Source organism: Lampris incognitus, chromosome 18, assembly GCF_029633865.1.
Source record: "Lampris incognitus isolate fLamInc1 chromosome 18, fLamInc1.hap2, whole genome shotgun sequence".
NCBI classification, from domain to species: domain Eukaryota; kingdom Metazoa; phylum Chordata; class Actinopteri; order Lampriformes; family Lampridae; genus Lampris; species Lampris incognitus.
Window position 1 is genome coordinate 23,244,686 of NC_079228.1, and position 17,010 is coordinate 23,261,695.

Sequence of the window (17,010 nt, forward strand, 5' to 3'; positions counted from 1 at the left end):
CTGGTGTAATTTTCCCTCATTTTCTCCCGGTGAAATTAAACACTCGGAAAACTGAACATCAGCCATCACTGCTCTCAAACACCAGTTGATTTTTTATATGCATATTTTTTGTTTGTTTTGTTGATTTTCTATATTTTGTAAGAGAATTTAACTTGGAGATACGCCATTTCCGGTACAAGCACAGCCCCCTGCTATAGTAGACCGCGCCAGGTCGCTGATTGTGTCCTGCTTTTGTTAATAAAGTTCTTTTTGAAGCCTGCAAAGATGGCGGACTACGACCTGACAACTAAGATAGCACATTTTTTGGACCGGCATTTGGTTTTTCCACTGTTGGAGTTCCTCTCCGTTAAAGAGGTACACCGTTTTGATCAGTATTCAATATTAGAAAATGATATAGGTATTTCTATTTGGCATTTCAGACTTGAATACAAGGGTTTAGCCTGGGTCTGCCACGGCATGGCTACCTAGTTAGTTAGCTGTGACGTTAGCTAGTCTGCTAGTGATAGCATAACTGCTAGCCATTTATGCTATTACTAGCAGAAGGCTATGAAGCCTAGCCCAGTTAGCTAATGTGAGCTACACAAGTATTTCACGATTTAACACCAAAGTTAAACCGAAGTGAATAAGGAAGACAAAAATCGGAAAGGTTGCAGCTGGTCCACGGTTGTCTGTTGTGTGTTTAGCCAACTTGTTAACCTATTCACCATCATAACTGTCTGAATGGGCGAGTTTCTGGTGATCTCAACTTGTTACCCTATTCACCATCGTAACTGTCTGAATGGGCGAGTTTGTGGTGATCTGTGCTTTGGTGTAAATGTCAGCCGCACAATCAAGCTGGAACATACTTGATTATTGGATCCCTCTACCTTTTTTCTCTTGTTTCAGATCTACAATGAGAAAGAACTTCTTCAGGGAAAGCTGGATCTCCTCAGCGACACAAACATGGTGGATTTCGCCATGGATGTGTACAAAAACCTCTACCCAGACAAGGAAATTCCTCATTGTAAGATGCCTTGCATACGAAACACCAATTACTTAGTATTTTACTGATGTGTGATTGTCTGATATTGGCGTTAGGTTCTTTTGTTATATGGTCTGATAATAATCCCATTAGTGCATCCATGTGATAGCACTAAATTGAAACCAAGCTTTGTTATGGTAGTAAGATCTAATACATTATTTACTAGCAGTCTTTCAAATCAGACTATTTCATCTAGTAGTGAGTCAATATTTTTTCCAGCTAGGTTTACTGTTTCACCAACTCAGCACATTTGTCTAGTATATTAGGCAAAGGTTCAAAAGGCATACACACATCGAAAATCAAGCTAGGCAGTCAATTCAGAAATAAGGAAAATCATTCCCTGCAAACTGCTTTTCAGGTCCCAAGTGTGACTACTTTTTAAAACACCACACAACGTTTCAGTAAAGACTTTTCATCAGGTCTAGCATGTTAGAGCCACTGCCCAGACTGTAGCTGGGTCCCTGTCTGATCACTTTTGAAAAAGAAAATTGCTCCTGGAGCCAACAGTTGACTGGCATGACTATAAGGGGTGTGCGTAAGACTGACATGACATCATCATAACCATGATATGACGCCCGTCATGAACATGAAAGTGGTCTTCTTGAATGTTTATGACTTGTCATTCGGTCAATTTTGTAATTTTTAATGCAAAGTTGACATTGTTTGCGATATCTATTATTGAGCTATAGGCGCATGAAATATATCAAGTTGAGTGGCTCGGTCCCACCCAGGTTGCTGCAAAGAAGACATCTCAAACAATGTCAACTTTGCATTTAAAAATGACATAATTGACTGAATGACACTTAATTACAACAGTCATAAACATTTATAAAGAGTCCTTCATATTCATGACAGGTGTTATGTCATGGAATTACAGTTATGACTTCAAATAAAGTGTGACCCTATATGGATTTACTATTTATACATTTTCTTTAAAGGTGCTGATTATTAGACATTTCCTAAATGTATCTTGCCAAGCAGCCAGATAAATTCCTACCATAAAGAATTTCTTATCTTCAGCTTTGAGGGAGAAGAGGACCACTGTAGTGGCTCAGCTGAAACAGCTGCAATCGGAGACAGAGCCAATTGTTAAGATGTTTGAGGACCCTGAGACCACTCGTCAGATGCAGTCCACCAGGTCAGCCCAACCTGTGGACGGAAATGCGTGTATTGTAAAAGTGCTCTCTTCATTCTGTCTATTGTGATTACAGTGATAATTGAAGTAGGTCTGTAAAAATCTGAGGATGTACAATATTACATTTATACTTAAAAATATTTGTCTTAAATATTTTGCTCATTAAGTTGAGGAAATCTTAAAAACTGGTAGAAACCCTGATGAAGTGACAATTGTGTAAAGTTTTTGTGCAGGGAAAAAGGCTCCTTTAATCTCATGTAATTAATTTCTTTGTTAATCTTTTCTCAGAGATGGGAGGATGCTCTTTGACTATCTGTCAGAGAAACACAATGTAAGTTGTGCGATATTGGGCTATAGGCTGCTTTTGAATAGTAACAACTGGGTGCACCCTCAATGTATGTCCTCAAAAATACTTTTGTAATGGTTTGTTTGAAATGCAGGCAGATTTATTTTTTTTATCACACTGAGACTGTTGTCTGTAATTTCCTAAATTCAACAGTGAATTTCACTGTTTTAACACCCAACCAAATTTATAAACAATTGTGGGATTGCAGTTATTGACTTTTTTTTCCTATTTGGTTTCTGCCATTGTTGACGATTTGATTTCATTATTTGCTTGTTTCCGTTCCCTAGTTTCGTCAAGAGTACTTGGACACTCTGTACAGGTACGCAAAGTTCCAGTACGAGTGCGGAAACTACTCTGGGGCGGCGGAATACCTCTACTTCTTCCGTGTGCTGGTAAGTACAGCAAACAATATTAAAAGTTACAGTAAGCTATCTACAAACAACTCTGTAAAGAATTATTTTTGAAATTGGAATGAAGCCTGTGAAATGTGATTATTGCTCGTTATCCTTCGAGGTGAAATTCATGTTGTTGCTCTTGTCTAAGGTTCCCTCAACCGACAGGAATGCTTTGAGCTCTTTGTGGGGTAAGCTGGCCTCTGAGATTCTAATGCAGAACTGGGAGGCAGCCATGGAGGACCTCACTCGGCTAAGGGAGACTATTGATAACAATGTAAGAGGCCTGTTTTATAAATACTAAATCCAGTAAACCCGCTAAGCTTGTTTCAGCACTTCATAATTGACATTTTTGCTTTCTTTACAAATGTTATCCAAATTATTTTTCTAGCTTCATCAAATAGCAAAGGAGGTACATATGTAACTTGAGAAAAGAGATCCAACACCATAAAATAAAATGTTAACTAAACCCTCCCCCTTCTTGTACAATTAATCATAAGAATCACCAGCATATGTGATTTAAAATTCAGTTGTTTTAGTTGAGTAAATGGAAATTTAGATTTATGTGAGGGGAAAACATGAGCATGTATAAAAGAATATCACTGTAGCATTTTGACCTGCTGATGAAATAGCCATTTTATTGTGAGATCCTGATGGAAGCCTGTGTTGGCTGTTGAATATTGGTTATTTGCCTCAGTGAATGATGTTTTTTGCATCAGTTCAGGGGAGCACTCATTGCCTCTGTGAGTATTACATGTACAAATGGTACAAGTAAAATGGGAGTTAGAGACAGTGCAAAGGGACAGTGCAATATCATCTACACTTTAGAATGTGTACATCCAATACTCCATGTGTGTTTTTCACACTAGTTGACGCTCACGCCTTGTGTCTTGGCCACTTTTCAATTTGAACGACAAAAATTCAACAAGGAAACAAGTGCCAGATTGTATGAAGATAATCTATTAGAATTATAGTGGTTCATAGCATTGATCTTAATCTTGAGGTATGAATAGATTAAAACAACACCTGGATAATAGAAGTTTTTATCGTGACATATATTTTGAAGGCCTACTTCCCAAAGTATACCACATTTGACAGCATTTGAGACTTGAACTTTTGTCTGTTTAACTAATGAGCATTTATCTGTTGTATGCCATAACATGTGCCCTCTCTGTCCTCTCTCCCCTTGCAGTCTGTGAGCTCTCCTCTCCAGTCTCTCCAGCAGAGGACCTGGCTCATCCACTGGTCCCTCTTTGTGTTTTTCAACCATCCCAAAGGCAGAGACAACATCATTGAGCTCTTCCTCTACCAGCCTCAGTGAGTGGCTGACCAGCCTCTGGTGTTTTTCCATTCTTTAAGGCTACAGACAGCCATTAGATTAGATTAAATTAGATGTGGGGGAAGTAGGGTTATTTGCCAGAACAACTGCCGGACCAGTAGAGAGTTCTGAAGATAATGAAACATCAAATAGCCTATTAAGGCTAAAACTGCAAATAAATATACCCTTTCTGTGTGAATAAAGATAGAGATGCACAATATTCAGATTTACAGGTTAGGTTAGTGTGCAGTGATAACCACCCTCTATATTTGGCAGGAACTCTAGAGATGTGAGGAAATGTTTGTAGCTAAGTATGAATACAAATAAGGATATTATTATTTCTGTGCAAAATGTAAAATGCAATCATTCAAATTGTTAAGTTAAATTGACGATATATGCATACAGCATCATGTGCGGTTGCTGTGTGTACATGAGTGACTTTAAGTAAGTAAAGCAAGTAGTTTCAGCGTCATGCTCAACAACATTTAACCATTAGGTGAATAAATTCTCTGACCTTGAGTTTAGTAGAATATTTGGACAACAAGGCCACCCTATTGCTTTATTGGCAGTCAAGTATATTATCTAATTTTCAGTATTCTGTTATCTTGAATTTCACCATGGAATTTGTGGCAGGTGAACATTTTTTGAAGGGCTTGTTAAACATTTTATCCAGAGTTTTGTTTGAATGCATGATGATGTGGTTGAACAGGTTCTTCATATGGAAAATCTTTCTTTTCATGTGTTTGGGAGAGAAGGTCACTGAAGGCTGTTGTGATTGCAGCCTATTCTGATGCTACTCTACACTAGGGGTTGCACAAGTGCATAATTTTACAGCTGGAGTTTTTCTCCCTTGCAGGAGGTGTCTTGCATCAATTTAAAGACTGCAGCTAGGATGGAGTTGTTCTCCGCATATAGAGCAAAGCATAAAATTAATGTTATGATATGAAGATAACACTTGGTCTTACCTTACGCAATGGTGACGTGTGGATGATACCGGATATTTTAAAGTTATTACACTTGGTATTTGGTATCCACACTGCATTTATACACTGTTGTCAAAAAAAAAATGTCCTGGTGTTTGGATAGAAATCCAGTTAGACTCCAGGTGTTTTTCCCTGGACCCTGTGGTGGCCTGGCGGCCTATCCAGGGTGTCCACCTGCCTGCCGCCCAGTGACTGCTTGGATAGGCTTCAGCATCCTCGCGACCCTGAGAGCAGGATAAGCAGTTTGGATAATGGATGGATGGATTGTTACTAACATTCTACAGTAGCCCAAGATGTTATTATTGTGTTTAGATATAACAGTTTTTTTTTGGGGGGGGGTGTAAATTTGGTGAAACCTGGTCATCATTAGTAAGCCTAACTGACTTAAAAAATGAAATTAGGGGCATCCGGGTGGTGTGACAGTCTATTCCGTTGCCTACCAACACGAGGATTACCGATTCAAATCCCCATGTTACCTCCGGCTTGGTCGGGCGTCCCTACAGACACAATTGGCCGTGTCTGCGAGTGGGAAGCTGGATATGGGTATGTGTCCTGGTCGCTGCACTGTCACCTCCTCTGGTCGGTCAGGGCGCCTGTTCGGGGGGGAGGGGGAACTGGGGGGAATAGTGTGATCCTCCCATGTGCTACGTCCCCCTGGCGAAACTCCTCACTGTCAGGTGAAAAGAACTGACTGGCGACTCCACATGTATCAGAGGAAGCATGTGGTAGCCTGCAGCTCTCCCCAGATCGGCAGAGGGGGTTGAGCAGAGATCGGGATAGCTTGGAAGAGTAGGGTAATTGGCTGGATACAACTGGGGAGAAAAAGGTGGGAAAAAAAAACTTGTTTAGCCGCATTAGTGTAGTAAGTAGCCTAGTCTTACATGACAAACTCAATGTCAGAGCCATCCCTCAGGAATCCATCCACAACTCACAATTGTTGCACGTTTATTTCATCATAACAACAGTTGTGAAAGAAAATTTGCACAGGGAAATACAACAATAAAGCAAACACACATTTTGGTAATCCACGATGAATAAAAGAAAATCAAACTGCTTGGGTCCGCAGTGGTGTAGCGGTCTAAGCATCGGCTTTGTGTTGATGCAGTTGCCCATTTGGGACTGGGGTTCGCGCCCCGGTCTTGTCAGATCCGACTATGGCCGGACTCGATGAAGTAGCAATAATTGGCAACGCTGTCTTCGGGAGGGGGGCGGAGTCGGCTTGCATTTGTCACATGAATGCGTCTCTGTGTGTGTCGGTAAAAGCAGTGGTTCGGCCTGGATTCGCCTTGTCACAAAAGTGGCGAGGCGTCTCCTTCGAGACTGCCTGTCGAAAAGATGTAGTTGGCGAACGCAGGCAGTACGAGGGTGGGTGTTTGAACTAAAATAGGGATCGATTGGTCACTAAATTGGGAGAAATCAGAAATTAAAAAAAAAAATCAAACTGCTTGCATGTGGCCAGCGCAGCGCAAGATCTAGCATCACACAAGAGTGCTCACGAGATCTAGCATCACGCGATTAAGGAGTACTCAATGTTAATGAAGGAACTCGAGAATTGATGTAACTGTTCGAGTACTCGAATGCTTGAGAACTGTGCAACCCCCATTATATGCTGCCCTTGTCTGATTTCTAGGTACCTGAATGCCATCCAGACAATGTGCCCGCACATTCTGCGCTACCTTACTACTGCAGTCATCACTAACAAAGATGTGCGCAAACGCAGACAAGTGCTGAAGGACTTGGTGAAAGTCATTCAACAGGTACGAATGATTTAACGTTTAGGAAATGACTCCATCTCATACGGCTTAAGGAATTGGTCAACTCTTGAATAATTACTGCACCTTCCCTGCTTTTAGGAGTCATACACGTATAAGGATCCCATTACAGAGTTTGTGGAGTGCCTCTATGTGAACTTTGATTTTGACAGTGCCCAGAAGAAACTAAGAGAGTGCGAGTCGGTAAGAGTGACCTCCAGACATTTTCAGTGTTTATGCCTGACGTTGCATTTATGCCTTTTTCACTCCCTTTCAAAGTTGGCTGCCTCTTAATGGAACTGGGGAGAATATGAAGCATCCCTTAGACGTGGTGCTCTGATCTCCTGAGTCTCAAGCATTTAACGTCACTATTCAGCTCCAGCAAATCCATGCCTGCCCTTATTTGCTGGCTTTTACTTGTATTCTGTTTGATTTTCAAAGCAGAATAGCTGTCAGATTTTGGGTCTCGGTAGCCTTCTCTTCTGAAACTCTTGACGACAGTTTTGTAGTTTCTCTTTTGAGATGACTTTGCATATACTTTAAGTTTTCTCTTGTCAATTGGCTTTTAACCTTTCTTGTATGAATAATTTGGAGCTTGTACATGTCAGAGTGCCAGAGGCTTTTGCGGAGTGGGAGCTTATTAATGATAACAAGAGACGTGCACATCTTCAGGATTGTTGCTTTAATAAGAGGAACCAAGTATGTGCACATCTAGCAAACATTATTAAAGTGCAAGAAAAAAATTGCAAACTAGAAGAAAGTAGTAAGGTCTGCACACCAAAATGCTCCCAAAACCAATTTATTCAGTGGCAACGTTTTGATCAATCAGCCTGTGGAAGATCTGATGGATCGAAACGTTGCTGCCGAATAGATTAGTTTTGGGAGCATTTCAGTGTGCAGACCTTACTACTTTGTTCTACTTTTGTTGCTTTAATAAACCATCATTCCTGAAGATGCCTACGTCTTTTTTGATACTTCCTATCGCTGGCTTATTTTAGACTAACATAATCATGACTAATTTGTAGCTGCTTGTTTAAAAGGTTACTGTTGGTAGGACTTTCCTGGGAAATATTCCGTAAGCATAGCATTTAGGTCCTTACCATACCAGTCAAAGGTGAATGGATAGGGCATGTAGTGATTAATTTGTATGGCTAACAAGCGGATAAGGCAGACCAAGCTCATGGAAGACCTTTGACAACAGAAACTAGAACAAATATAGCTAAAATACAGATTTGATGTTATTTGTGCGGTAGGTGGGGGAGGGTACTGACACAACAGCTCAGGCAACCTTTCAGTTCTGAATTGGTCAAACACCAGCTGTCCGTAAATTTCCACAGAAATGACAGAGCAATAGATTGTGAATTTAAAGGAATAGTTCAGAATTTTTGAAGTCATACCTAATTTATACTCGCCTCATATAGCATAGGTTTAATTTTCATAGTTATCCATCCTTTTCTTCATACTGGACACAAAGCCACAGCTTGCCATCTACAATTTAGTGCACTTAATGGGGGGCAAATCCACAGTCCTCATTCAGTATTAAAAACATGCACCATGGTTCAGCCAAAGCTAATGTGTGTCTATAATAGTGAATTTGAGTGGTTAAAAATGACTCATTTTATTTGCTGAATTCCCTCTCAGTGTTTCCTTTGTTGTGCAGCCACAGAATGACTCCTGCTGGTAATCGCTTTTAGGTTGCAGGAAGTACCATGGTAAGAAACAACTGAAATAGACTGTAAAAACTGTACATTTTTAAAATGACCACTTGATTTGGCTGTGTTGAAACAAGAGGAGACTGCTTTAGCATCATGTTGGCTTTGGGTAAATGAGGATTGTGGATTTGTTCCCCATTAATTGCATTGAACTGTAGATGGCAAGCTGGAGCTGCATGTCCAGTTTGAAGAAATAGATGATGACTGTGAAAATGAAACCTACCTATGTACTGCTTGAGCAGTGAGTATGAAATAGGGGAACTGATTCTTTCTGTCCTTAGTGGTCGTAATTCTAAATTCAGAGGTTCCACAGAGATTTTTAAAGAAACCCTTTCACCACATATTTTTCTCACCTTGGTTGTAGAGGGTATTCCTACAATTAAAGTTTCAATTCCCTAAGAAAAAGTGTTCTTCAAGGGCCTTAAAATAGCATGATATTTATGTTGGCAATGTGTTAGATTTCTTATTCTTTCTATTTTTTTATTAAACCAGTTGAGTTTTTATGGAGTAATGTGTCAAACAGCGTTTACCTTCATTAAGCATTGAATGGCTGGAGTTTCCAAAGAATAATAGTACCTCTTGTCACTTAGGAATTCTTGACAGTAATATATTCACAAATTTAAGCTATTTTGGAGATTTGTGGTGGCCTATTTGATGACTCTGAGACCATTGCTGTAAAGAGACAGTTTATAATCTCACAAACATTCGATTGGGGTCTTGTGTTGAAATACACTCCATCACTCATTCTGTGTGGTAGCAAGATTTCCTATTCTTCTGTAGCAAGCGGCTTCCGAATGATTTAAGATGCTTAAGGGCGTTAAATGTACAGGACTTTCAAGGTGACATGGGTGCAGAGTCATGTCTCACATCACAGTAGATGTTGACACAGTGCAAGAACAGCAGGACTCACAGCTAGTACAAAGGCTTTTTGTTGTACTGCGGCTGTATAATATGTCACACCAATAAAGCTAGTAATTTACATGTATGAATTATTATCATATTTTTCAAACTAGTCGGCGTGCATGCTTTGTGTCTTGGCTTGTTGTCAACCTCAGGGAACAAGGTATCGAGATTTCTCTCATTATTATAGTATAAGATAACATTGACCTTAATCTCTAAGGCAGAAACAGAGTACAATCACATAGGAATAGGACAAAATCACTTTCCTAGATTAAGTAGGTGCTTGCAAACAATAAGTGGTACACAATGCTCTAAAAAATAGACATATTTGTAACTACAAGTGGGGAGATTTCATATTGTTTCTAGGATTTTATCTGTACTAGATATATGAATGCTCTTTTGACAAAATTCAATACTTAAGTGATTATATGGTTGTTTTTTCCCCCCTCAGGTTCTTGTGAACGATTTCTTCCTGGTTGCTTGTCTTGAGGACTTCATTGAGAATGCCCGTCTTTTCATCTTCGAGACTTTCTGCCGTATTCATCAATGTATCAGCATCAGGTAAAGCCTGTCGACAGTTAGCTTGCTTGTCAAAGCCATAGACTTAACTATTGTTTCTTGTTGTGGGGTAATGGGTGCATCAGTGAATGAATAAAGTTAATGAATCCATCTTTCCCAATATTTCGACTCAAACGGTCGATGTTCTCTGGTATTAATTTAAAAGCTCCTCAGTTTTAGAGGACCATTCAAAGAGGGATGTTCATTTTAAGACATTAATTTTAGAGGACATTGATTCCCTCCCCATTTTTTCAAGTAGTACACACTAAACTGTCAAATCCTTTAAAAATATACTTTGAACAAAAGGTTTCTCCCCAAGGATATTTACTAAGTCTCCTGCGCCTCCCTTTCCTCTCTCAGCATGCTGGCAGACAAGCTCAACATGACGCCAGAGGAGGCGGAGAGGTGGATCGTCAACCTCATCCGTAATGCCAGACTAGACGCCAAGATCGACTCCAAACTGGTGAGACTTTGCAATCACTTTACAATCACTGAAACTCACCTTTCAAGAGATGTTTTACAAATTGTTTGAGGTAGTTCACATAGGTATATCATTCACTTTTGACTTTAATCTGGACAGGAGCAGTTCTCTTTGTATTTTGATTTATTTTGCTGTTGTCAGATATTTTTCAAGAATTTTATAAAGGCTTACTTGTTTTCTTCTTAAGCGCTATATTGTTGAATGAATAATGTTGTTAATTCAGTTATAGAATAGAAATAGCAAGGTTTGACAATGCTGCAGTTTAAGTCAGACTTACAACCACATTCACTATGTTTGTGACATTTAAGAGTCTCTTTCCACATAAGGGATGTATAATTGTGTCCTACAGGGTCACGTGGTGATGGGCAACAACGCTGTGTCACCATACCAGCAGGTGATTGAGAAGACCAAAAGCCTGTCCTTCCGTAGCCAGATGCTGGCCCTTAATATTGAGAAGAAGCTGGCCCACAGCAACAGAAATGAGGTACACTGAAAAGTAACAATGAGTTGTATTTGCCTATAGTGGCATCATGGGGTTTTTTCAGGGAGCAACTAACAATTACTTACTTTATCAATCACCTATCGGTTCTTTTTTCAGGTAATCATTTAGTCTATAAAATGTCAAAAACAATGATAAATGCCCATCACAACTTCCCAGAGCCCAGTGGTGTTTTAAAACGGCTTACTTAATTACTATAACTCAAGAATAAGAGTGATGTGCACAGATCAACTTTATTATCATGTGTATTGGAATACAATGAAATTTCTTGTGCTCTGGCTCTCTGCCTTAACACAAAGGACACAAGGACACACCATCCCCCCCCAAAAAAACAAAAACAAAACAGGCCTACATAAATTATGTACACATAAATTCATACATTATATACACAATATAGAGAAGTACACGATAACACAACAATTTAAGGTGCCTATGGGTGTGTCATCTGTTCAGCAACCTGACTGCCTGTAGAAAGAAACCATTACTGAGACGGGTGGTGTGTGATTTGATGCGCCAGTAACATTTTTTAGATGGAAGGAGCGAGAACAGAGCATGAGCGAGGTGGCTGGTGTCCTTAATCATGCTTTGGACTTTCCTTATGCAGCAAGTGGTGTAAATATTATTAAGTTTTGGTAGTTCCATGCCAGTGATTTTTGCTGCTGTCTTTACATTCCTTTGAAGCAGTCTGAAGTCCTGAGCAGTCAGGTTGTGAAACCACACTGTGATGCAGCCTGTCAAGACACTCTAGATGGTACTGCGATAGAAGTTCATAAGAGTTTTGGTACTCATACCAAAACTCTTTTGAGACGCCTCAGAAAATACAGTCTCTGCTGTGCCTTCTCAAGGATGCAGTTGGTGTTGAGAGACCATGTGAGGAGGATGTCTGTAATGTGTAAACTGAGAAATCAGAAATTGTCCACAATTTCAACAGATGACCCACTGATGGAAATAGGAATGTGATTTTCTTTGATCTTTCTAAAGTCATTGATTTGTTTTGTCTTATTGACATTTAGAGAGAGGTTGTTATCATGGCACCATATGGTTAAATCTTCCATGCCCCTCCTAAAAGCCCTCTCATCACTGTCGTTTATTTGTCCAATCACTGTGGTGTCATCTGCCAACTTAATGATGCTGTTATTGGCATATTTGACAACATAGTCATGTGTAAACAGACTAAAATAGTGGACTGAGACAGCAGCCCTGAGGTGCGCCAGTCTAATTGATTAATCATCTCATTATTTCAACATTACTGTTGTTACCAAATCTCTGATATATGGAGCGCTTTCTGTGTGGAAATTTTATCAACAAAACGATACTACACCAGACTTGCATTTCTACCTTTTGTTGCCATGTAATGCATTTTTATCAAGTTGTTTTAATGGGTTTAAGTTTGTTTTAATGTTTTGAAAATAATGAAGTTGCAAAAACCAAAGCACATTTCACAAAACTATTTAATGTGAAATGTGCTTTGGTTTTTGCAGCTTCATTATTTTTGTTCTTCCCACTGGTTTTATTATAACCCACAACCCTACTCAGGATAAGTGGCTTGGATAATGGATGGATGGATGTTTTAATGGGTGTTCCATTGTTGTTTTTTCCTTTGCCAGACACCAAACTGGGCAGCCCAAGACACTGGCTTCTACTAAAGGGACCAATCAGGATGGAGAGGTTGAAGATGGCTGATGTGATCTTATGTCATCTTTTTACAGATATCATGAATTTATCTACTTATCCCATAGTGTCGTTTAACTTCCAGTTTACTCCTTAAATTGCAAAATCCCCACCAATAGGAGACAACCAGGGATTTTGAGCTTGATGGGTCACTGTTACTCATAGACTCATTTGTATTTCTGTTGGCTCAACGGGGCCTCCCTATTAATTGGACATCATCTTTGAACTACAACCATCTTCATCTGGTGTTATAATTTTGACATTTCTGCTGCAACTGATTTGACTTTGTAAGGTGCAAGAGTAAATTTAATGATCAATTCCACTTTTTGACATTAAACATCCACTGCAAACCTTTATGAACGGACTGTAGAAATAAAACACCTTTCCACATGTGCTTTCCAGTCATGTATATCTCGCCACAAGATGGTACTATTGGTCCACTTTATGTGAAAAGAACCACGACATTTCAAATACCAGGATTTTTGTGTAATTTCTGCCACACTTTATCCTGCTGTACATCAGATGGCGTTTGTATTATCGGCATCTCAGGTAAAGGAAGAGCCACATAAGGGTCCAACTTGCAAACTTGGGTATATGGAACTGCAGGCCTGTTGGGCCCAGAAATGTGGGAGGAGTTGATGGCTGGGAGAGCTAGGTAATTTTGGGTTAGAACTTGGAAATGTCCCCTAGCTTTTGGTATGGAAACTGAGGACGGAAAGTGTGGGGACATCGACTAACGAGACGGTATGAATCATTTAAACATTTTATAGGATTCCTTTTCAAATTCCTTAACTTATTCCCAGGCAACTCGTTTAGATATAGTTGTTGTTTTTGTTTTTTTCGTTTTTGTCTGCAGATTCTGCAGATATATTTGATGCAAGCTTTTTTTTTTCTATTTATCTTAACTGACATAGAATATCTTAATCCAGTTTACCTTCTTTTTTTCTTTTTTCTTTTAAATTGCCTATAAAGATCTGGTGAAACCGGTCCTCGTTAAGTTGCCCTCTACTACCGTAACACTACTTGAAGGTTTAGAATCTATTTGAAATCAGTTGAGCGAGCTCATTTTGGTCCAGCGTAGCACGTCCTCTCTTCTCTTTGACAGGTGGTACATTATCATTCTTGACAATTAGATGGGCGGTTAACACTGAAATTCTTTTCTCCTGTATAGCTAGGTGGGCTGATGCTCCTCTGGGGCCAGAAAAAGCAGCAGCTGATTGGTATAATTGGGCTCAATCTGGAATGTTAGGCAGCTGCTTCACAAGCACCCCTTTCAAATCAACTACGTTTGTCTTTCAAAAAAAAAAAACTACTTCTCAGTCACTGCACAAATGACTGCAAACAGGTGTTTAAGCAGAAAAGAGAAACTGCCCCAGGTGCATTTCTGAGTTGCCACCTAACATTACCATACGTGTGTGTTTGTCTGTCTGTGTGTGTGTGAAAGGGAGAGACACACGTGGAGTGTGTGTGTGTGTGTGTGTGCTGCATAGACACGCATTGTGAATTCTCTGTGATGCTCACCTTGGGAGTGGCCCTCCGTCGTTACAAGCACTAGAGCTCCTAGCCACTCCTCCAAGCTGTTTTCCCTACGCGCGCACACAGTTTACTCAGGGTTCAGTAAATTACAACACACACACACACACACACACAGAGTTGACGTGGGCTGAGGTCTGAGGACTCCTCCTGGAACAGCTGGTGCCCATCTGTGGTTGCCGCTGCCTCTTCCTGCTGTTGCAGCCGCTGTGTCGCTGCCCTGAGAGGAGGGATACCGGCCCACAGGACTTGATTCAGGAGCTCTACTGGAGTCACAAACGACTCACAGACAGTTAAAGCTCCTCTGGTGACAGTTAGTCAGTCTACCACACGCCAGCATGGATACCCTAATGGCCTGGGCTCTCACTAACCCAGCTGTAGCTCGGCTCGTTTGGGTCTTAGTCCTGGTCCTGGCCACCCTCCTGGTTTGGGCCTTGTTCTTCTGCTGCTACACCCGGAACCAGAGCTCCTCATCCTCGATGGACAGGTATTTGGCAGGTAGGTGGGTCCTCTAAATGTACCTCCCTTAAGACAAGGGCTATGATAGGCTGACAACTGGACTCGTGCAGCTAACACTCAAGATCTGACTTCTGAGTTTTTCTCAGCTTAAATGTTTTACTGGCAGGAAAAATCAGTGGGGATGCCCCCCACCCCGCTCCTGTAATTGTAAATTGTCAAGAGTTTTCCTCTCCAAGAAAGTCTTTTTCCACATTTTCTTTAAATTGCCAAGTTTTGTTGGCTCAGCCTATATTTTGTGGTCGGAGCTATTCTGATTGCTGTTTAAATATACTTTTAACCATTTGAGTGGATACAATGGACCCATTCTTCATGCTCTGGGGCATATTAAAACTAGGATATTTTTAGCATTGGGCAATAATTTTCCATAGGAATACTTTCCCCTTTAAAATAAGATTAAATTCCACACTTTATTGATGGCGGTGCCTCAACCCAGACTGGGAGCTTAATGACATGCTTTATATTTGACATGATGTCTTGTCATGTTTGAAAACCTGAGTCGTGGTTGCAGGGATTTGCAGAGTCATGTTAACCTGCATTCTGCATGTCAGTACAGGCAGCTCATGCATGCTTGCAGAATTCATTGCCTTGAGACTTAAAAGACCCCAATCCACAACTTCCTTATCATACCTGTCACACTGTTCACAATATGTTGAAGTAAATGCATTTTCCTTTACGGAAGGAGCTTTAAATTCATGATCCGAGGTCTTGTACCTGCTTTTGAACCATTGCTTCTGCGTATGGTAGATATGGAAGGTTATGGCAGCCTCCTGAAATAATGTCTGTATGTTTTCCCCCCAGTTATGTTGAGACAGACCAAATCAAGAGGACCAAGTCAGGTGAGCCAATCCAGTCACATTAGAGAGACTTTGTTCTGTTTGGAGAACAACGAGAGTTAAATGGCATCGAATGTCACCACAAGCCATGTCTGAAATCTCTGTTGGCAGTGCTTGGGTGATGTCGTCCCAAAATGGGGATAAAATCTGCTCATAACGACATTACGCCGGTAATTGAATTTTGAGTAATTGCAACTCCTCTCGTAGACTTCGGGGGTCCTCGTTCACTTGCTGACGTCGGCGTTCTCCAACAACGGGCCTGCTAATGAACTGATGTGCAGAGGCCAACACCAGAAGCTTTTAAATATCTTTGGGGAAAATTGAATTTCGTTGCTAGATTTTACATTGACATACTTCCTTCAGTGTTGTTTCAGATCAAGTTAAGCGAAGAAAACTGTGCCGATGCTTGTCTTTTCCTTGCTACCAAGAAGTCCTGAATCGATCTGCTTGAAATTAGTTTGATTTGATTTGTGTGGGCGGCACCGTGGCGCATTGGTTAGCAACAAGAAGGTCCTGGGTTCGAACCCCAGGGCTGTCCAGCTTAGGGGTCATCCCACGTCGTCCTCTGTGTGGCGTTTGCATGTTCTCCCTGAGTCTGTGTAGGTTTCCTCCGGGTGCTCCGGTTTCCCCCACACAGTCCAAAGACATGCAGGTCAGGTGAATCAACCATACTAAATTGTCCCTAGGTGTGTGTGTGTGTGTGTGTGTGTGTGTGTGTGTGTGTGTGTGTGTGTGTGTGTGTGTGTGTGTGTGTGTGTGTGTGCGTGCGTGTGCGTGTGTGCGCGCGCGTGTGTGCATGCATGCGTGTGTGTGTGTGTGTGTGTGTGTGTGTGTGTGTGTGTGTGTGTGTCAGCCTTGTGATGGACTGGCGGCCTGTCCAGGGTGTCTCCCCGCCTGCCGCACAGTGACTGATGGGATAGGCTCCAGCATCCCATGACCCAAATTCGGATAAGCGGCTTGGATAATGGATGGAATGATAAAATGTGAATTGTTCCCCTTTGAATGCTTGCATGTCTAATACTGCAAGTCTAAAGCAACACCTGTGGGAGGGTTTATATTGTCTGTCAACAGGTGACACTATAATCTCACTAAATTAATCCTCCAATAAACCTAGTATCCGCGTTATTCATTTGCAACAAACACAAATATAAAGTATATATATGGAAGAGGTTTTATTTTTTTTCCATTTAGTCTCTGTAATTAAACTCCTGTGTGCCTTTGGTATCGTCCAGCATCAGTTCCATTGCTAGCAACAGAGCCAATGGGGCTGATGTGATCCTATATCTGTCACTGTCATGGCCAAGCACAATGTGTGTTGGCACAAGCTAGTGAGCGCTGGTGTTTGTGATATGCTGAAC

At 40.8% G+C, this 17,010-nt stretch overlaps 1 protein-coding gene across 1 annotated transcript; it reads left to right on the forward strand.

Moving 5' to 3' along the window:
• Positions 1-223: 223 nt before the first annotated feature.
• eif3eb (eukaryotic translation initiation factor 3, subunit E, b) lies at positions 224-13,157 on the forward strand. The gene is made up of 13 exons (XM_056298102.1): positions 224-354; positions 886-1,003; positions 2,042-2,159; positions 2,445-2,487; positions 2,790-2,894; positions 3,046-3,171; positions 4,087-4,211; positions 6,826-6,952; positions 7,049-7,150; positions 10,010-10,119; positions 10,477-10,579; positions 10,947-11,081; positions 12,704-13,157. Exons 1-13 carry the CDS (start codon positions 265-267, stop codon positions 12,740-12,742), a joined length of 1,341 nt encoding a protein of 446 aa, XP_056154077.1. The 5' UTR covers positions 224-264; the 3' UTR covers positions 12,743-13,157.
• Positions 13,158-17,010: the final 3,853 nt, after the last annotated feature.

Coding starts and splice junctions, on each gene's coding strand:
- eif3eb (XM_056298102.1), top strand. CDS start 265: ATGGCGGACTACGACCTGACAACTAAGATAGCACATTTTTTGGACCGG. Junction 6,953..7,048: donor TGGTGAAAGTCATTCAACAG/GTACGAATGATT, acceptor CCCTGCTTTTAG/GAGTCATACACGTATAAGGA. Junction 10,580..10,946: donor CCAAGATCGACTCCAAACTG/GTGAGACTTTGC, acceptor TGTGTCCTACAG/GGTCACGTGGTGATGGGCAA.